General features: G+C 37.3%; 1 protein-coding gene across 2 annotated transcripts in view; it reads left to right on the forward strand.

Moving 5' to 3' along the window:
• Nucleotides 1-3,660: 3,660 nt before the first annotated feature.
• slc25a21 (solute carrier family 25 member 21) overlaps nt 3,661-15,487 on the forward strand; it is a 70,289-nt gene continuing 58,462 nt past the window's right edge. Inside the window, exons 1-2 of one of the 2 annotated variants that reach the window (XM_027172746.2) lie at nt 3,661-3,780; nt 3,930-4,000. In XM_027172746.2, coding sequence (XP_027028547.1) covers nt 3,937-4,000 — 64 coding nt within the window. In that variant the 5' untranslated portion in view covers nt 3,661-3,780; nt 3,930-3,936. Of the gene's footprint in view, nt 3,781-3,808; nt 4,001-15,487 lie in introns of those variants that run through there. The other variant, XM_027172747.2, reaches the window with a different exon arrangement.

Genomic DNA, 15,487 nt, shown 5'->3' on the forward strand with positions numbered 1-15,487 from the left:
GTGTGAGTGAATGAGAGCGTGTGTGTGCCCTGCGATGGGTTGGCACGCCGTCCAGGGTGTATCCTGTCTTGATGCCCAATGATGCCTGAGATGAATGAACACACAGGCTCCCCGTGACCCGAGAAGTTCGGATAAGCGGTAGAAAATGAATGAATGATTTCAGCCTTTCGAAGTGTACATCAATGCGTAGTTCAGTATTAACATTCGTACGTTTCTGCTTTCTGTTGAAGAAACGAGAACCTCTGAACCATTGCTCTAAAACATTAATTTATATATTTTTGCTCTACATTATGATCATTTTAAGACCTTACCAATTAAATTAGGTCTTTTTTTAATGTGTGTATTAATAAATAAGGAAATAAATAAGTAAATGAAGAATCAAATGAAAGAATATAATCAATCTGAGTCCTGGCCAACATGCCAGTTTATGAACCTAGTGGAATTCCTCTGTATGTAACTACGTCAAATTGCTAATGGTGTTTTCCTGCCAATGGTGTGCTATAAATTTTTCATTTGAAAATTAAACAGGGAGAGAGAGCTCTCATTAAGAAGAAAGACAGCATTGTGCTTGTTTGTATACCTGACACTCAATACAGAATTGATGTATAAGGAAAAAGAACATGCTGTATAGAGCAAATAGTTTGGTATGACGTATAATCTGGTAGAACCTGTTTGTTTTTGTTTCGCCTGTAATTTTCTTTCTTTTGAGACATGGATAGACATGTTCTGCCTGTAGGTAATTGGTTACTAATGGATAAGGGGAACCAAGACATGGAAATAAATGGATTCTGTTTAACAGTTTGTTGCTGCCTTATCACCAGGTTTGTTGGGTTTTGTGAGGTAAAAAATAAATACAATCACCGTAAATCAGGGCAGAACCTTTTCCACTCTCAATGGGAAATGATAACAATTAAGTAAAAAATATTTAGGGAAGAAATAATGGAAATCTGGTTGTGAAAACTGAGGATATGGCTGTGTTCAGAAAAAAACTATCACATTCATTCTCATGTTTAATAGTAATTATCTTACAGATTATATAAGTGAAATTATTCATATTTACCCCAACTGCTGTTTCTGTGGGATTTTCTTCAGATCTTCTTGATTTCATCTGACTCCTGAAGCCATGGTACACGCAGAGCTTACAAAGCATGTATGCGGTCTCATTGTTGAAGGATATTGTTCAGCAGAGGGAACAAATAGAGAAAATTGAGTAGCACAGTGAGATCAAGAACAGAGCATGCTTCCAAAATTTGACAGAGACGTACCAGTGAGGCTGCCAAGACACCTACGAGAAGAGAACATTTGACAAGTACAGATTACTCTGCATGTGACAACAATCTCTCATATTCTTTAGAATTATGGGTTAAGCGGTAGAACTGTTGGACACACACACACACACAAAAAAAAAAATCCAAGCTCAACTAAATGGCCCCTAAACCATATGGCAAAATATGTTATGGTCTGATGAGACCAGTTCTGAAAGTTATAGTAATTACATTATTCCAAAATGCATATAGGCAAAAAAACATCACTTAAAGAACACTATCCGAACGGTGCAGCATGGTGGTGGCAGCATCATGCTTTTGATCTGCTTTACTTCAGCCAGAAATGTAGTGTTATCATGTTGGAACATGGGAATCATTGCTCGCTCCAAATACCAGTGAGGTTTAATGCAAAACTTTCAGGTATCTGCTACTAAGCTAACAGTGTATTTATTAGCACAACTGAGACCGAAAGCATCAATCCGAATCGACAAAAGAAAAGCTTAACCAAAGGGTTTCTGCATGAGCTAGCCTGAGACCAGAACTTAGTACTCAATGGATCTAGAATGTTTTTCAAACACTGGGTCCAGTTGTGTCTCTAACCCAGTGCTCCTGCATCTGTCACTGTGTGTCACTATGTGTGTCCTTTTATTAAGTCACACCATCAATGCACTTCGAAACCTGCATCGGAGTAATAAAATTATTTATTTACATGTACAAGATCGGCTTTGGCTTATTTAATTTAATTGGCACTATTAATTCTAGCCTGCAGCACACTAGTAGCTGATTTTGTGCTGAATTCCTGCATTAAATTTAGATACCCAGAATGCCACGATGCATTATTCCTAACATTCATCAGGGTGGTCTCATATTCATGTGGACTCATGTTCAGTAAATCAGAAGCAGGCAATGGCATCAGTCATTATCTGTTTGTCTGTATGCCAGGTGGCTGTACTCAGTTCAACCTGTGTTTTTTATTACACTTTTGCATTCTTGCTTAAAGCTCATGTATTTGGCTCATATCTGCCATGAGCAGATGTTTACTCTTCTCTTTCTGGCCATCCAAGCCTGACGCCAAGGTCTATTGATTGTGAAGTTTTATTAATAACATATTTTGTCAGCCCACAAGTGGTTATTACAGAGAAACACCACTAGTGTTGCATGGGAGCTGTGCTGTTAGTCTGAAACAAGACAAACAAGACACTTCTAAAATCCACAATAAAGATCAAGACTTGGAGGAGGCCCTACTTTCAACTATAGAAAGTATACAATGTACAGAATGTATATACAGTGTTCATGTACAGGAGATTTGAAAATAGTGATCACAGTTTAAAATAAATTCATATCATGTAACTTATAGCTGTAGTAGCTTTAGAAGCTGACTGACATTTACATTTGATGATATTTTTTATAATATTACTGAGGTGAGCTAATTCCCAGACTATTATCAATAGTCTATATTTATATTTTTCACTGTAGTTTTTTTTATTTGTTATACTTTAAGATGAATTGCTGTATAATAGTATGAGTAGTTTAAGTGGGCTGTAATCAATAACAAGGGAACAAATTTAGTACTACATAAATACTGTAAAATGTTGTAAAGGTTTTTAAATTAACCATGCAAATATTACTGAAGTATTTTTGTATATAGTTCCTGGGGCACATCAACAACTAACCCACACTACGCTTTGTCTAACAGCCATATCGTTTGCTTTTGTTAACTTCCTTGCATAACCCGAGTAGCTTTTGGATCCTCTTGGCTGTCTTTTTTCATGTGTTTTTTTTTTGTTTGTTTTTTTTGTGCCGGTTCCAGTTGCAGTTTCGTTGCAGGGTACATCATCATCAGTGTCTCACACTGAGCAGCAGGTTATTCCTGCCTCAATACAGAGAGGACACATGAACACATCCTCTCTGCAGTCATGAGTCTGTACGACTCCACGTGTATCTTGTACATTTGTGATGTCATGGTGAATTTTCTGTACTTGAGGATTAGCTTTATGAATTTTGCTCATTTTTACACATTGTTATAACCTCTGATTTTGCACATAGCTATAGTCTGAGTATATATTAAGTTTTGTATATTTTGTGTAGTTGTCAAGTTCAACTTTCTATATGGTCTCTAGTTCTTTTGTCTTTCTGCTGTAACACTAGAAGCCTACAGGGCTACAAACTGTAGGCTTATTTCACAAACGCGGTGTTCATAAATAAGTTTTTATTAACTGTAGGTTATAGCAAAAGAGTTAGGATACAGAAAAAATAGAATACAGTCTATTTACAGCACTTATATTTACCGCTCGCTTAATGAAACTTAATATCTTAGCGCTTTGGCTACCGGTAACGACGTAATGGGTTGTTAAATTTAGACACTGATCCCAAAGGGCACTAAAAGTCCAGCTCTGGTCCAGCTAAATGAGACGAGACCCAGTCTACTGCTTCAGCCCAATCGGCTGTGTGTTCATTCATTTGAATAGCATATCAGAGCAGGTCGTACAAAGTAAAAGCACCTCCTGTTTATTATGTAAGCAGTTAATATTCAATCACTTTATATTCAGGTTCAAGTTCAGTTGGGACGAGTCTGCTAGACAGGGCTACGTCCTAATAGACATATTTGCTGGGATTATAAACAGCTCACTAACAATTTCTGAATCCCACTTTTTCTAACCACAGACAAGCGATGACTGTGAATAGGAGTTTTGTACATGAGGCGTCTCATCAGATCATTGCAGGCGGATCAGCAGGTAGGTTCTCTACCTGTACTTTAGCTAGGCTAACATAGCTAGCACTTTACCGTTACTGTACCGTAAACACACACATGCATTTATATTGTTCATAACGAGTATTCGTATGTTCGCAACGATAGCTCAATCATTGCACTTATAATCTGTGTGTATATACAGGGCTAAATTAAAGAATGAAGCGTCAACAGCTTTTAAATGGGTAATTTTCCTAACCGGAAGGTGTTGGAGAAATCTTTGGAGCACACGCGCCCAGTACAACAAGTTCCGCTTTTAGTCTGTCCCTTAGGAAAACCCACTGGGAAGGAGTGTAGCATAGGATACCTGTTTTTAACTTTAGATCAACTCCAAGCATGTTATTCCATCCTAAACAATTCTAGTGGGCTACTAAACTGCTGCTTTGTTTTTTTTTGTTTTTTTTTTGGAATCCTGAATTTTTTTGAAAAGCCGGTTGAACTGGTACATCATCAGTGCCAGCTGGTAACTTGCCAAAACTAAAAAAAAATAATTATCCAATTATTTCCAATTAAGTGTTATTTTCTTAAAACATGAACAAACAAACAAAACCCCCACTAATTTACAACATTGCTGTAAATGTTTCATTCCAACAGCACTTAACAGTTTACTAGCTGTTCCTGGACTTTGTAGTGGTGAAAAACCACTATCTGAATTTGTGTCTGTTTGGTGCTTTGAATATCTGCTTCTATATATATCTGAGTTAAAAACTAAAGTGTTTCATTTTAAGTTTAATTTCTTTTAAATTAAAACGAACTAAAAAAGCCCCATGGCAAGTCTACACAGGGTTAGATTGCCAGCAGGGTTTGTGAATTCCAGCTCTGACAGATCCACAACTTTATCACTTAAGTTTATAATTGGCCTCAGCTAATGATGTGTTCAGGACTGTTTGTAATCCCATTCAAGCACATGTTTTTGTTTGTACCTGCCAGAGATATTTTCTAATCCTTTCATTTCCCCCAAATTCATTTAGAGAAACAGACCACCTCACCTTTATATAATAAGTGTGGCAATGATTGGAGTTTTATATCTGATAGCTCTGTCATGCCTACTTGAAAAAGTTAAAATCTATTGCTCATGTGATATTTATTTTTTTAACTTTAAGTACTGATGCACCCCTCCAGTTTCAACCTAGTTCTGGTTTCAAGACGCATCATCTATTCAACCTGTATAATGTCTTAATATTCAGTTACGTCCATAATGTTTTGGCAGCTTGCCAGGGATTTGCTATGTATTGTACTCAGAAAATATTTTAATTCATTGATAACATCACTCAATTCATTTGCTCAGCACGGTACTACTTACACATCATTCCTATCTCAACAAGCTTCTAAGTGTGTACATAACACCTCATACACACAGGGCATTTGATGGTGGTCTCCTTGATAGTAATCCTATATCCTGATGGGCCTTTATTGGCAGATATCTTAGAATTAATACCCCTGGGTTGCCCATGACTGCCTACTTAAACTCATGGTTTGTTTAGTTTTAAAATTGATTAATATTTAATAGCAATTATATATAATTATATATGCAATACATTATACTGATGTATTCATTCTTTAGCTTTTCTCCATGGACATTCTGGCAGAGTAACTTTAATAGATTTATCTAACTTTGTTTCCAAATACATCTTGATTGATGAATCTCATGATGAATCTCATGTTTATCGTTAAACTGAGATTAAATGGATTCGTATGTGAACCTTTGTAAATGCTCATGTAAATGTTTAAGGTGTTCCCTTTTAAATGTTAACACCATAAGTGACAACATATTATGTTTTTAAAAACACTCTCATTAATAAGGGCATACACTATTATACTTCTCCTAACAGTAACACTGAATGATTATTTATGTAGATTTCTGTAATGCTGCCTATGATCACATGTTTTGTAAAGAGTAGAAATGCTCAGAAAGGAAATATATTTATTATTGCTACCTTGGTGTCCTGGTGTCCTCTGTGAACTCTGTAACTGTAGTCATATTTACTGGTCATCTGGGTCTGGACTCTGTTTCTGCGGTCAGTTGGCAAGGTTTAATAGGCTGCCTGGTGCGGTCAGTTCTCATCGTGTAGAGTAACCTCTGTGTTCTTCTGTGTCCAGCTTTCCTTTTATAGGACTGAGGAGACAGCAGTATTAAGCTGTGTCTCTCAACACAGGGTTTAGGTGTGTGTGTGCGCACGCTCTTGGGGTTACTGGTTGGATGATGTTGTCTCACTTGGACATTTACATAGACGTATCCATTTGCTCACATTTAATTTAGTTGTTTAAACGTCAGACTCAATATTTGTGTTATTTAGAAGATGGGAACTTAAAATAGATTCACCAACATTTCTGTTCTTACTTTAATAATATTTATTATGTTTGTAAGATTCAGTCATACACCACCAGGGGGAAGCATTGTATCTTTTTACCTAATTAGATTTTTTTTTTCAGCCTGAAAGCTTCGCTTTCATTTGGGCAATAAATGCATAGACCATGTAAAAATGTAGATGGAAATAATATTGAAATAACTTTTCAGTGCTTTTTCAGGCTAATGCTATTTCAGTATTTAACGTTAATCCGCATCTCTCTTTATCATCCCTTAGATTTGTTCTTGGTTTAAACATAAAACCAATATTATTAATATGTTTTATTTTGTGTACAGTATTTTTATTTTATATTCCTCATTTTATACTAATAATACAAACCATGACATTTATCCATTTTTTTAATCCAATTTTAAAATATCCATTTTATTAATTTTATTAATGAATTTTTTTATTCATTCAACATTAATAGGTTGAAAAAACAACAACGTATCTGGATCACCAATGTAATAATTCATATATTTTAAAAAGTGCTAATCCATTTTATGTATTATGCAAATCGTATTAATTATTTTATTTTGCAATTTCCTTTTTTTTTTTTTTTTGGTCTTAATAAAAATGAGTCATTTATTTCTGTTGAGTCATTTATCTCAGTTATTGCCAAATTGTCAGGAAAAAAAAACCTGTCAGATTTTACCTTAAGTGTTTTGGTAGTCATTTCCTCTCTACTTCCATGTTGCTCTGTGTAATTTGGTAAGATTTGTACAGAAATGTTTAAGTTATGATTAGCTTCTTTGTAAACGTATCCGCCGACTGCAAATGGAGTGTGTCGGAAAAAGACAGACAGCTTAAGTATGATTGAACTCAGTCCACTTCTGTGCAAGCCAACTGTCAGGCCCTCACTTAAAATGCACTCAGAGCTTACTAATTTTAATGGTCTTAAACTGTGTAATGAGCTTTAGGGAACAAGGATCAAATAAATCAGTATATTCAGATTAAGGAAGAAGAAAAGTAACAACAGAAGGAAGATCAAATAAATAGATGCAAAGTGAAATAGAAACTTGGGCAAGGTTATTCACTGACTTTAGATATCTGATACAAATGAGCGTTTCCTCTCAGAGGCACAATTGGCTGCCATAATCAGAGTTCAATTAGGCCTAATATTTATTTCCAGAAACACTTGTACATATTTCGGCAGGGCTTTGATTGAGCTCCCTGTGGACATGCTGTAGACAGATGTTTAGATGATCTCATGTTTGATGTAATGTTGATTTTGGAACGTTACTTCACTGTATCTGCTCTAAATCTACCCCTTCTGTGTCAGTTTGGGATTGTCCTGTATGAATGTACTTTGGCTTACTTTAGTTTTACTTTAAGCTTCTGGTTTATGTACTGTAAAAGATAAGCTGCTTAAATTAATGCCTTATATGTTTTTTACTGAAAATGATCCTTTCTTATAAAAAAAAAAAGTCTACCGAAGGTTTAAATATGGGTGATTGGAAAAATCTGTTTTTATTTTTTGCATGAATTTGTCTATTATCGGAATTGGAATATTTGCACTTTTTTTTTCTTCTCTTGAGAATTAAAAGCCCATATTATGAGTTTGAGTAAGTTCTCTAGTAAACCACAGCAAACATTACAAAAACAAACAGAGGAGATTTATTGAGCACTAACACTAATTATGCATGAGGAAATGTGCAGGATCATAATGTCACAAGAAATCAGTTGACTGCAGCCAGGCATGAATTACAATGGGAAAACATGAAGTAAGCGCTCAGCCTCTAAAAGAAAACACACACACAGATTTTCTATAGGTACTATCACAGAAGGAGGGAATGGGTCTGATCAGATATGCCCCGTTTGAGTCATTGTAAGCACTACGTGAAGTGACTGTTGTGTTTTCTGGTAGATTTTCCCTTTCATATTCTGCACAAAGGATTGATGATAAATCCCAGAGTACCCTGTAAGACTTCTAGGACCCTGCCCTTTGGTGGCCGATTAGGTGGAACTACTGTTTAACTACTTCGAGTGTGTGCTGCTTTTGGGGAAATCAGCTCCGGATCAGAGATGGGCCTCTGTTCTGAGCTGATGGAGTTTTTTCCTCTGCTTGTGTTATGTATGAGTTGAGCAGCAACTACTGACGTTATCTTAATGAGTTGATTTATAGCACTGGCTGTACTGGGGACCGGGAGGGACGACATGTGCGAGACGTTTCTTGCTGTAATTTGCGTACGAATTCAGACACACACAAAGGCTCACATATAAAGCATGTTATATTGCTGTAAGCGATAAAAATAATTGCAGTGTTATTGTAATAGCAGAATCAGCAGCTTAATTATGATTGTTCAACATGGGAGGCTATCTGTGAACCATTACGCACTCTCGTCTAAAGGCAGCAATTATTAAAATGACTCTATTTGTGATTTTGAAGGAAATAATAGGATGAAAGCTTGCATCAGAAACATTCACTGTTTTATCACTAACTACCCAATCATACTGAGTGGCTTTTATGGTTCTTTATTTTCTATTTATATATATATATAATTTATTTTATAATACAGTTTCTCCTGAAATTTTATACCATTCCCAGAACACAAATCTCATCCTGTTCTTCCCCAAAGATAAAATACAAAAAATTACACAGGTCTCACAAAATCAGCTTCAAGGAATCATGGATCATTGCAATTAAAAAAAAAAAAGAGTCATTTCAAACAGGATGCTATTCCATGGTAGCCCCAAGCTTAGGTATACATGCAGTAATGCAGCACATGGCAGCAATAACATAACTGGCTAGAAGATCAGCTGAACAAGCTATGCCTAATTGAGCGCTTCGTCTAAGTAGTCAAGGGCCATCATCTGAATAACCCTGTAAGAAAATGAAACTGTATTGCTTGCAGCGTGTGTGTGTGTGCGCGCATGCGTGAGTCTGTGTGTTTGCGTGCAAGCGTTCACTTTTTGTAAGGCTTGGGTGTCCTGTTGGCTGTTTCCAAATGTCATAATTAAGCGCAGAAGGACCTTTTGGCTGGAGAACCTTTTGATTGTACAGAATTATCACAAGACTATACAGATGTAAAATGGACCACATGATGTTGATTTTCCATCCTAGAGCCAGGTCTGAAAATAAAATTATTTTATGAGGAGTACGTTGGATATAACCAGATTTAGGCATTTGCACTGTGATATATATATATATATATATACAGTATGTATATATATTAATCCCAGTAGCCTTTGCTATGGTGCCCTTTGACTTTGACATAATCGCCTTTGCCTCCGAGTGAGACAGATTTACTGCTGTTTTATATTCCTCCATACACTGTCCAGAAGCTGCGGGTGAATCTGCCCTTATAATACCGCATTGCCATTTTCGTAGGCTTCTATTTTCTTTTGAGAAACCAGAATGGAGCAGCTCTTAATGAGGGAGAGAAGAAGCATTGCTCTAATATAAACATCATGCACAGGACCGAGGGAAGGTTAACGGAATCTAATTTGAGAATCAAGACTGTAGAAAATTACAAACCTGATGACTTTTTAGAAGAAACGTTCACATTATAAATAAACATAATAAGTACTGTCAAAGAAGGGCTTTTGAAGAAAGAACCGTTGATTTACAAGTGTGTGTGTGTGTGTGTGTGTGTGTGTGTGTGTAAGTGTGTTTCTGAGGACACACAAACGTGTGTACAAACTCGGGGACGATCACAGCTCGTACTTCTTTTTCTTAGCAGAGAGAAGCAACACTTTACTCTCAAGTTGCTCTGACTAGATATAGGGCACAAGTGCTGGTGCTGAGAGCGTATTTGATTTTATCCTTTAGGACTCATTATTTTCCCACGTTTCTGAACTGAATGTAGCAAAATTCAGCTTCCTTAAATGTGGTACTGTACATTCACAGTGAACGCTGAGAAGACTGGGTCTAAATTTGTTTACATTTTTATTATCCTTTCGAAAGTAAGGAGTCATCCAAAAAAATCGAGGCAGACACAAATGTCAAAATTGGGATCAAGTGAGAGAAGGACGGAGGAGGAAACGTAGCGATTCCCTTTATTATGTTTGAAATATGGGAAATTATACAGTGGAATAAAGCTATAAAAATTACATTGGGTCATGGAAAAGTGCACAGTCGTTACGTCTAGGATTCCTATTTGCTCATGCTAACCATTGGCACTGGGTGGGTCCTAACACGCTACAGGAGGGGGAATAATAGACCGGCTTTCATGCCGTCTTGTTCACAAATCTGCATTGGCTGTCTGACACGTTATTCTTCCAGGAGAGAGAGAAAGAGAAAGCAATAGAGCTCTGTGAGATAAAAATCAGCATGAATGAGAATGACTTCAGCATGAAAACAATGGGTTGAAGTTGTACTGCAGGAAACAGTTTCAATCGATTTCATGCATGATCAACTCTACAAAGCAATTTTTAACCATTAGGATCATTTGGAGCTTGTACACTGATTAGGATTTAGGGACTGTTATAGATCTGAACAATGTTATGGGTAAATTTGGTTTGGAGTTCTTTAAATATCTGCTACGAGGCAGAAAATAAGTTTGTAATGATATATTTTTTTTTTATTATTTTATATCTTTTCCTATTTTGATTATTTGTTGAATATAAAATAGGAACTTCCTAGGTAGAAATTCACTTCTTAGGAGAGGACACGCAATCGGATTTAGGGATTCTGTTTAGTTCAAAAACTTTTAGACATTTTAATATTTTGATTTGTTCAGGCATTTTGATTTCAACATTGTGACATTTGGGGGTTACTGTCTTTTCTGTGGTCTGATGTCTCCTCGTAGCTGTACGTTGTGTCTAGGGGGCAGTAGAGAGCTGTGGTACTGTTTCACTCTGCTCTTCCTTTACAAACTTTTACAAATCTTTCACATGGGGATGACATTAAAAGAGAGGGGGGTGGAGGGGGATGGCGGAGTGGAGATGGGGAGGTTTGCAGTGATTGCCCCAGAGCGGAAAAAATTAGAAAAACTTCCTGTGGTGAATATTTATCTAGCAGTAAATGATAGGCCCACTCAAAATAATACGAGAGAATAGAGATGCTACAATCTATCAGGAAACTATTAAGTTAATTGCATTTGTATGAGCATTTTATGATGATAAAGTACTGAAAATCCTAATGGTTCCTTGCTGTTTTAATTTGTCCTTGGTTAATCAATTCCGAGAGACTGAATCTTTGCGTGCCGAATTTCTTTTTCTGTGAACACCGCTTATCGATTTCATCATTTAATTGAAAGACTTTTAGAAAGATAGTATTAAAAAAAGTACAAAACATAGGCAGTCCCCAGATTGGACATAGCTGTGGAAAATGTCGTTTTGACTCCGTTGTTTTAGAGATTTGATTTCCCAGCTGTGTGATTGGACTAGCGTTTACCGAGTTTCACAGAAATGCCAGGAAAAAACAGCAGACGTGGCAGTGGGGTGTCTTGACTACACTGTGATATAGCACACTGACGATTAGCCGCAAGACTGCTCTCTTAAAAAAAAAACGAGAAATATTTCTGACAGACAAAGGAGAAAAATGGCAGGTGTCTCAATCCTTCAGTGGATTTTGCAGAACGAAGCGTTCACTTGGGGAGAGTAGTGGAGCGCAGAGCAGACCACACATGGCGAGAGTCTTGGGACTCTGTTTCTGTTTTGAAGTGCAGATCAGGGAAAGGTTAAGTTATCAGTTCGCTGACACAGACTGCGCTCGGTGGTGCAGGCCTGCGATGAGATATGACAGATGCTTTCTCGATAAATGCTCTCTGGCAGAAAAAGCTCTCTACAGAGCTGAACCAGAGGAATGGAGATTGAGACAAATGTCTACAAATGGAAAAAACAAACCACTGCTTCTTTTCAATGTTTCACTGACTCAACTGTATAAACTTATATAGGACTCGATTCACATTTACTACATGGCCAAAGGGAGGGAAAGAGTTCGATTAACTGTAGTTCAGGTTGGTTCCTGGATTTGGTTGCATGGTATTTGTGCATGGTTGAGGGTGTCATCTGGTACTTATGGTCTATTTGGGATCATTTTTGGCAAATCCATGAGAAAAATGTATTTATGTATTTGTTTGTTTGTTTGTTTGTTTGTTTGTTTGTTTTAATCAGCCAAATGGTTTCCTTTTTGGTTATTTACAGTTATTACAGGATTAGATATAGATATAGACATAGGAAAAATAAGTTGCATTAATAATTATTTCTTCAAATCACATATAAGATAACAATGTGTGCATATGTGTGTGTGTGTGTGTGTGTGTGCATTGAACATCTGGGTTAAAGCAGAGGAGATGAGATCAAAGACATATCTCTTTGTCTGTAACCACTTGTTCCTCTGTGCGAGCCCATCACCTGGTGGAAGCGTCTCTCATGCGTGCCGTAGCTCTGGGGTGCTTTTGAAAATGGCCTTCTTCGCTGTACTCGGCTGAACGGATGGTGCCCAAGGGGCAATTTTCAGCAGCCACCAATTTATCAGCTCATATCCAGACCAATGCAGTCTGACACTGCCCGTGCTTTCCTTGTTTGTCCCCCTTCATGTTTATAAATGGCCTTGGGTAGATGGCGAGGCTTGCTGTAGAGGAAATGTCTTACTGTGATTATATGCAGGTCGCTGCAGTTTTCTTGGGTCTGTTTGTGTTTTGATTGCTTGAGGAAATGTTTTGTTTGGATTTTTTTTTCTTAGCCCACCCACTCTCATTAGAAATAAGTAATATTTTTATATAAACAGATAATTGTAATAGCTGTATAACAATTGTTCAATAATAATAATAATAATAATAATAATAATAATAATAATAATCTGAAGCAGAAGAAGATGAAGAAGAAAAATATTGTGCCATGAAATGATTAATCCTAAATGCCTTTAATAGCTAAATAGAGAGAAGAGCAGCCAAAAATAAGGCTGCAGGAGCGGCCAAGTCATTTTCTAAGCCAAACATACTGGTGCTGGTGCAGCAGTGGCCAGGTTGCTTGCAGGAAACAGTTTGTGGCGAATTGAACTAGGATTTGTTGTCTTTCATCTCTGAGAACTCCACTGGATGATCAGCAAGTCGTGCCCTAATGGTTAGAGAGTTTGACTCCTAACCCTAATGTTGTGGGTTCGAGTCTCAGGCCGATAACACCACAACTGAGGTGCCCTTGAGCAAGGCACCGACCCCCCCAACTGCTCCCCGGGCACTGCAGCATAAATGGCTGCCCACTGCTCCGGGTGTGTGTTCACAGTGTGTGTGTGTGTGTGTATGTGTGTTCACTGCTGTGTGTGTGCACTTTGGATGGGTTAAATGCAGAGAACGAATTCTGAGTATGGGTCACCGTACTTAGCTGTATGTCACGTCACTAAAAGCACCTGACCCTCAAATTCACATGGCGCCCTCCACAAGATTCTTTTCTGTCCTGTACACCAATCATCATCATCAAACTTTTCCAAGATTAGTAGAAAATCATTCTGTTAGTTCGTACTATCCTCAGTGTCGGTCTTTCTCAGTTGAATGTGTGCAGTAGCATTTTTTGGGGGGTTGATTCATAATGAGTAATACGTAAGGGAACGGAGTGGATCTGCAGGTTTACATGCTACATATTTCACATGTTTAAAGCTGTCAGAGGCACATGTCTGAATGTCTGCTGTGCAGCTTCCACTGAACACGGACTGATTTTATTATGGCTTTTAATAGATCTTCAGTTTGTGATCAGATACTGTAAGAGGACGAAGCCACAGCTTTACAGTGAGTAAGTGAGAACGCAAGTGATGGAGACGATGAGGGTGACAGAGAGAGGAAATGGAGGATGAGATAAAGGCTGTCAGAGGAGATGAGTTAAATAGTGGTGTGAGGGGGAAGCGAGTTTTCACTCAGGTCACAGCGATGACATGTGGACGGCTGAAGCATCAACGCCAGAGCAGGTCTAAACTGCATAAACCAGAAGCTCTCGAAAGCTAAATATCTCATAAGTGCTATCAATCATCATGGGAGCTCAGCTGAAAGACGAGGCTTTGAAAAGTGAAGAAAGCCGGCATGAGAAATGGAGCTGTGAGAGGAGAAGTGAGAGTGAAATGAGCATTTTGCGTGTGGGTAAATCAAGCGTCATTCCGTCTGAAGCATGAGCTGCCTAAACGACAGAGTCAATCCATTTATTAGTCATGCTAGAAGAACAGATTATTTTCCCTTTCCTCGTTATTTCACATCATACTAATCTGCGTGTAATTTCTCTAAGTCAAAAAAAATAAAAATAAATGAACAAGGCTTATATTTACCTTCACAACTGAATGAAAATGAGTGCTGGCTATAAAGCAGGAATAGCTAATGAGCAAACAGCAAATGACATCATGCTGCTCTTGTGAGAGAATTACCTTGATTAGAATAATTCTCCACTCTCACCTTGGCAAGAAAGCTCACATTTCCTCAAGACGGTTGTTAGCAGAGCAACCTGGATTTGTTTTGAGGCCCTATAATTCATCCACCCTATGTTTAGTGTTTTTAATGTAGAAGAAATCACTTTGGGTGGGAGAGAGAAAAAAAAGTATAATTTGTCATTTTGTGTGACTCCACTGCAATTTTTTTTTAAAATGTAGGTTTCTGAACATTTCTAACTTTTTGCAATGTTTGCGTAGTCTGTTTTTGGCTGAGATGAGTGAGGTTTGCCATCAGCCCTCTAAAACAACAAATGCTTCCTGCCAAACTTCCTAGTCAATTAGTCAAGTATTTCAAATGCTACATAACATAAAAAAAGAAAGGGAAAATTGAAGCATGCTCAACGAGGTTCGACATTTGCAATGTTTGCTGATTTTTACGCATAGGTATTCAAACACTCATGGCATGACAGGGAGTTGTGTTGCTTTGTGTTGCAATGATGATCAGAATTTTTTTCTTCCCACCATAAACAGTTTTGATGTGGGTTAAGAAAAGATGTGTATGTGTGTGTGCGTGTTTGTTTGTTTTCGTTTTACAAAAAAAAGTTGTTTTTTTTAAAAAAAATATGATTTTTAAAAAATATTTATTAACAAAAAATGACTTTTTGTTTAAAAAAATGCTCTGAATTAACCATTATAAATCTAATATAAAAGAATTTTATTATACAGCTTATACAGTAACTTTTCAACTGCTTACACATTGTGCACACTGAAGCGTCAAGGCTTTGACACCGGCGACGATGCGTATAAGACATTAAATGGCTTGGTGCCA

The sequence above is a fragment of the Tachysurus fulvidraco genome, chromosome 12 (genome assembly GCF_022655615.1).
Source record: "Tachysurus fulvidraco isolate hzauxx_2018 chromosome 12, HZAU_PFXX_2.0, whole genome shotgun sequence".
NCBI lineage: Eukaryota > Metazoa > Chordata > Actinopteri > Siluriformes > Bagridae > Tachysurus > Tachysurus fulvidraco.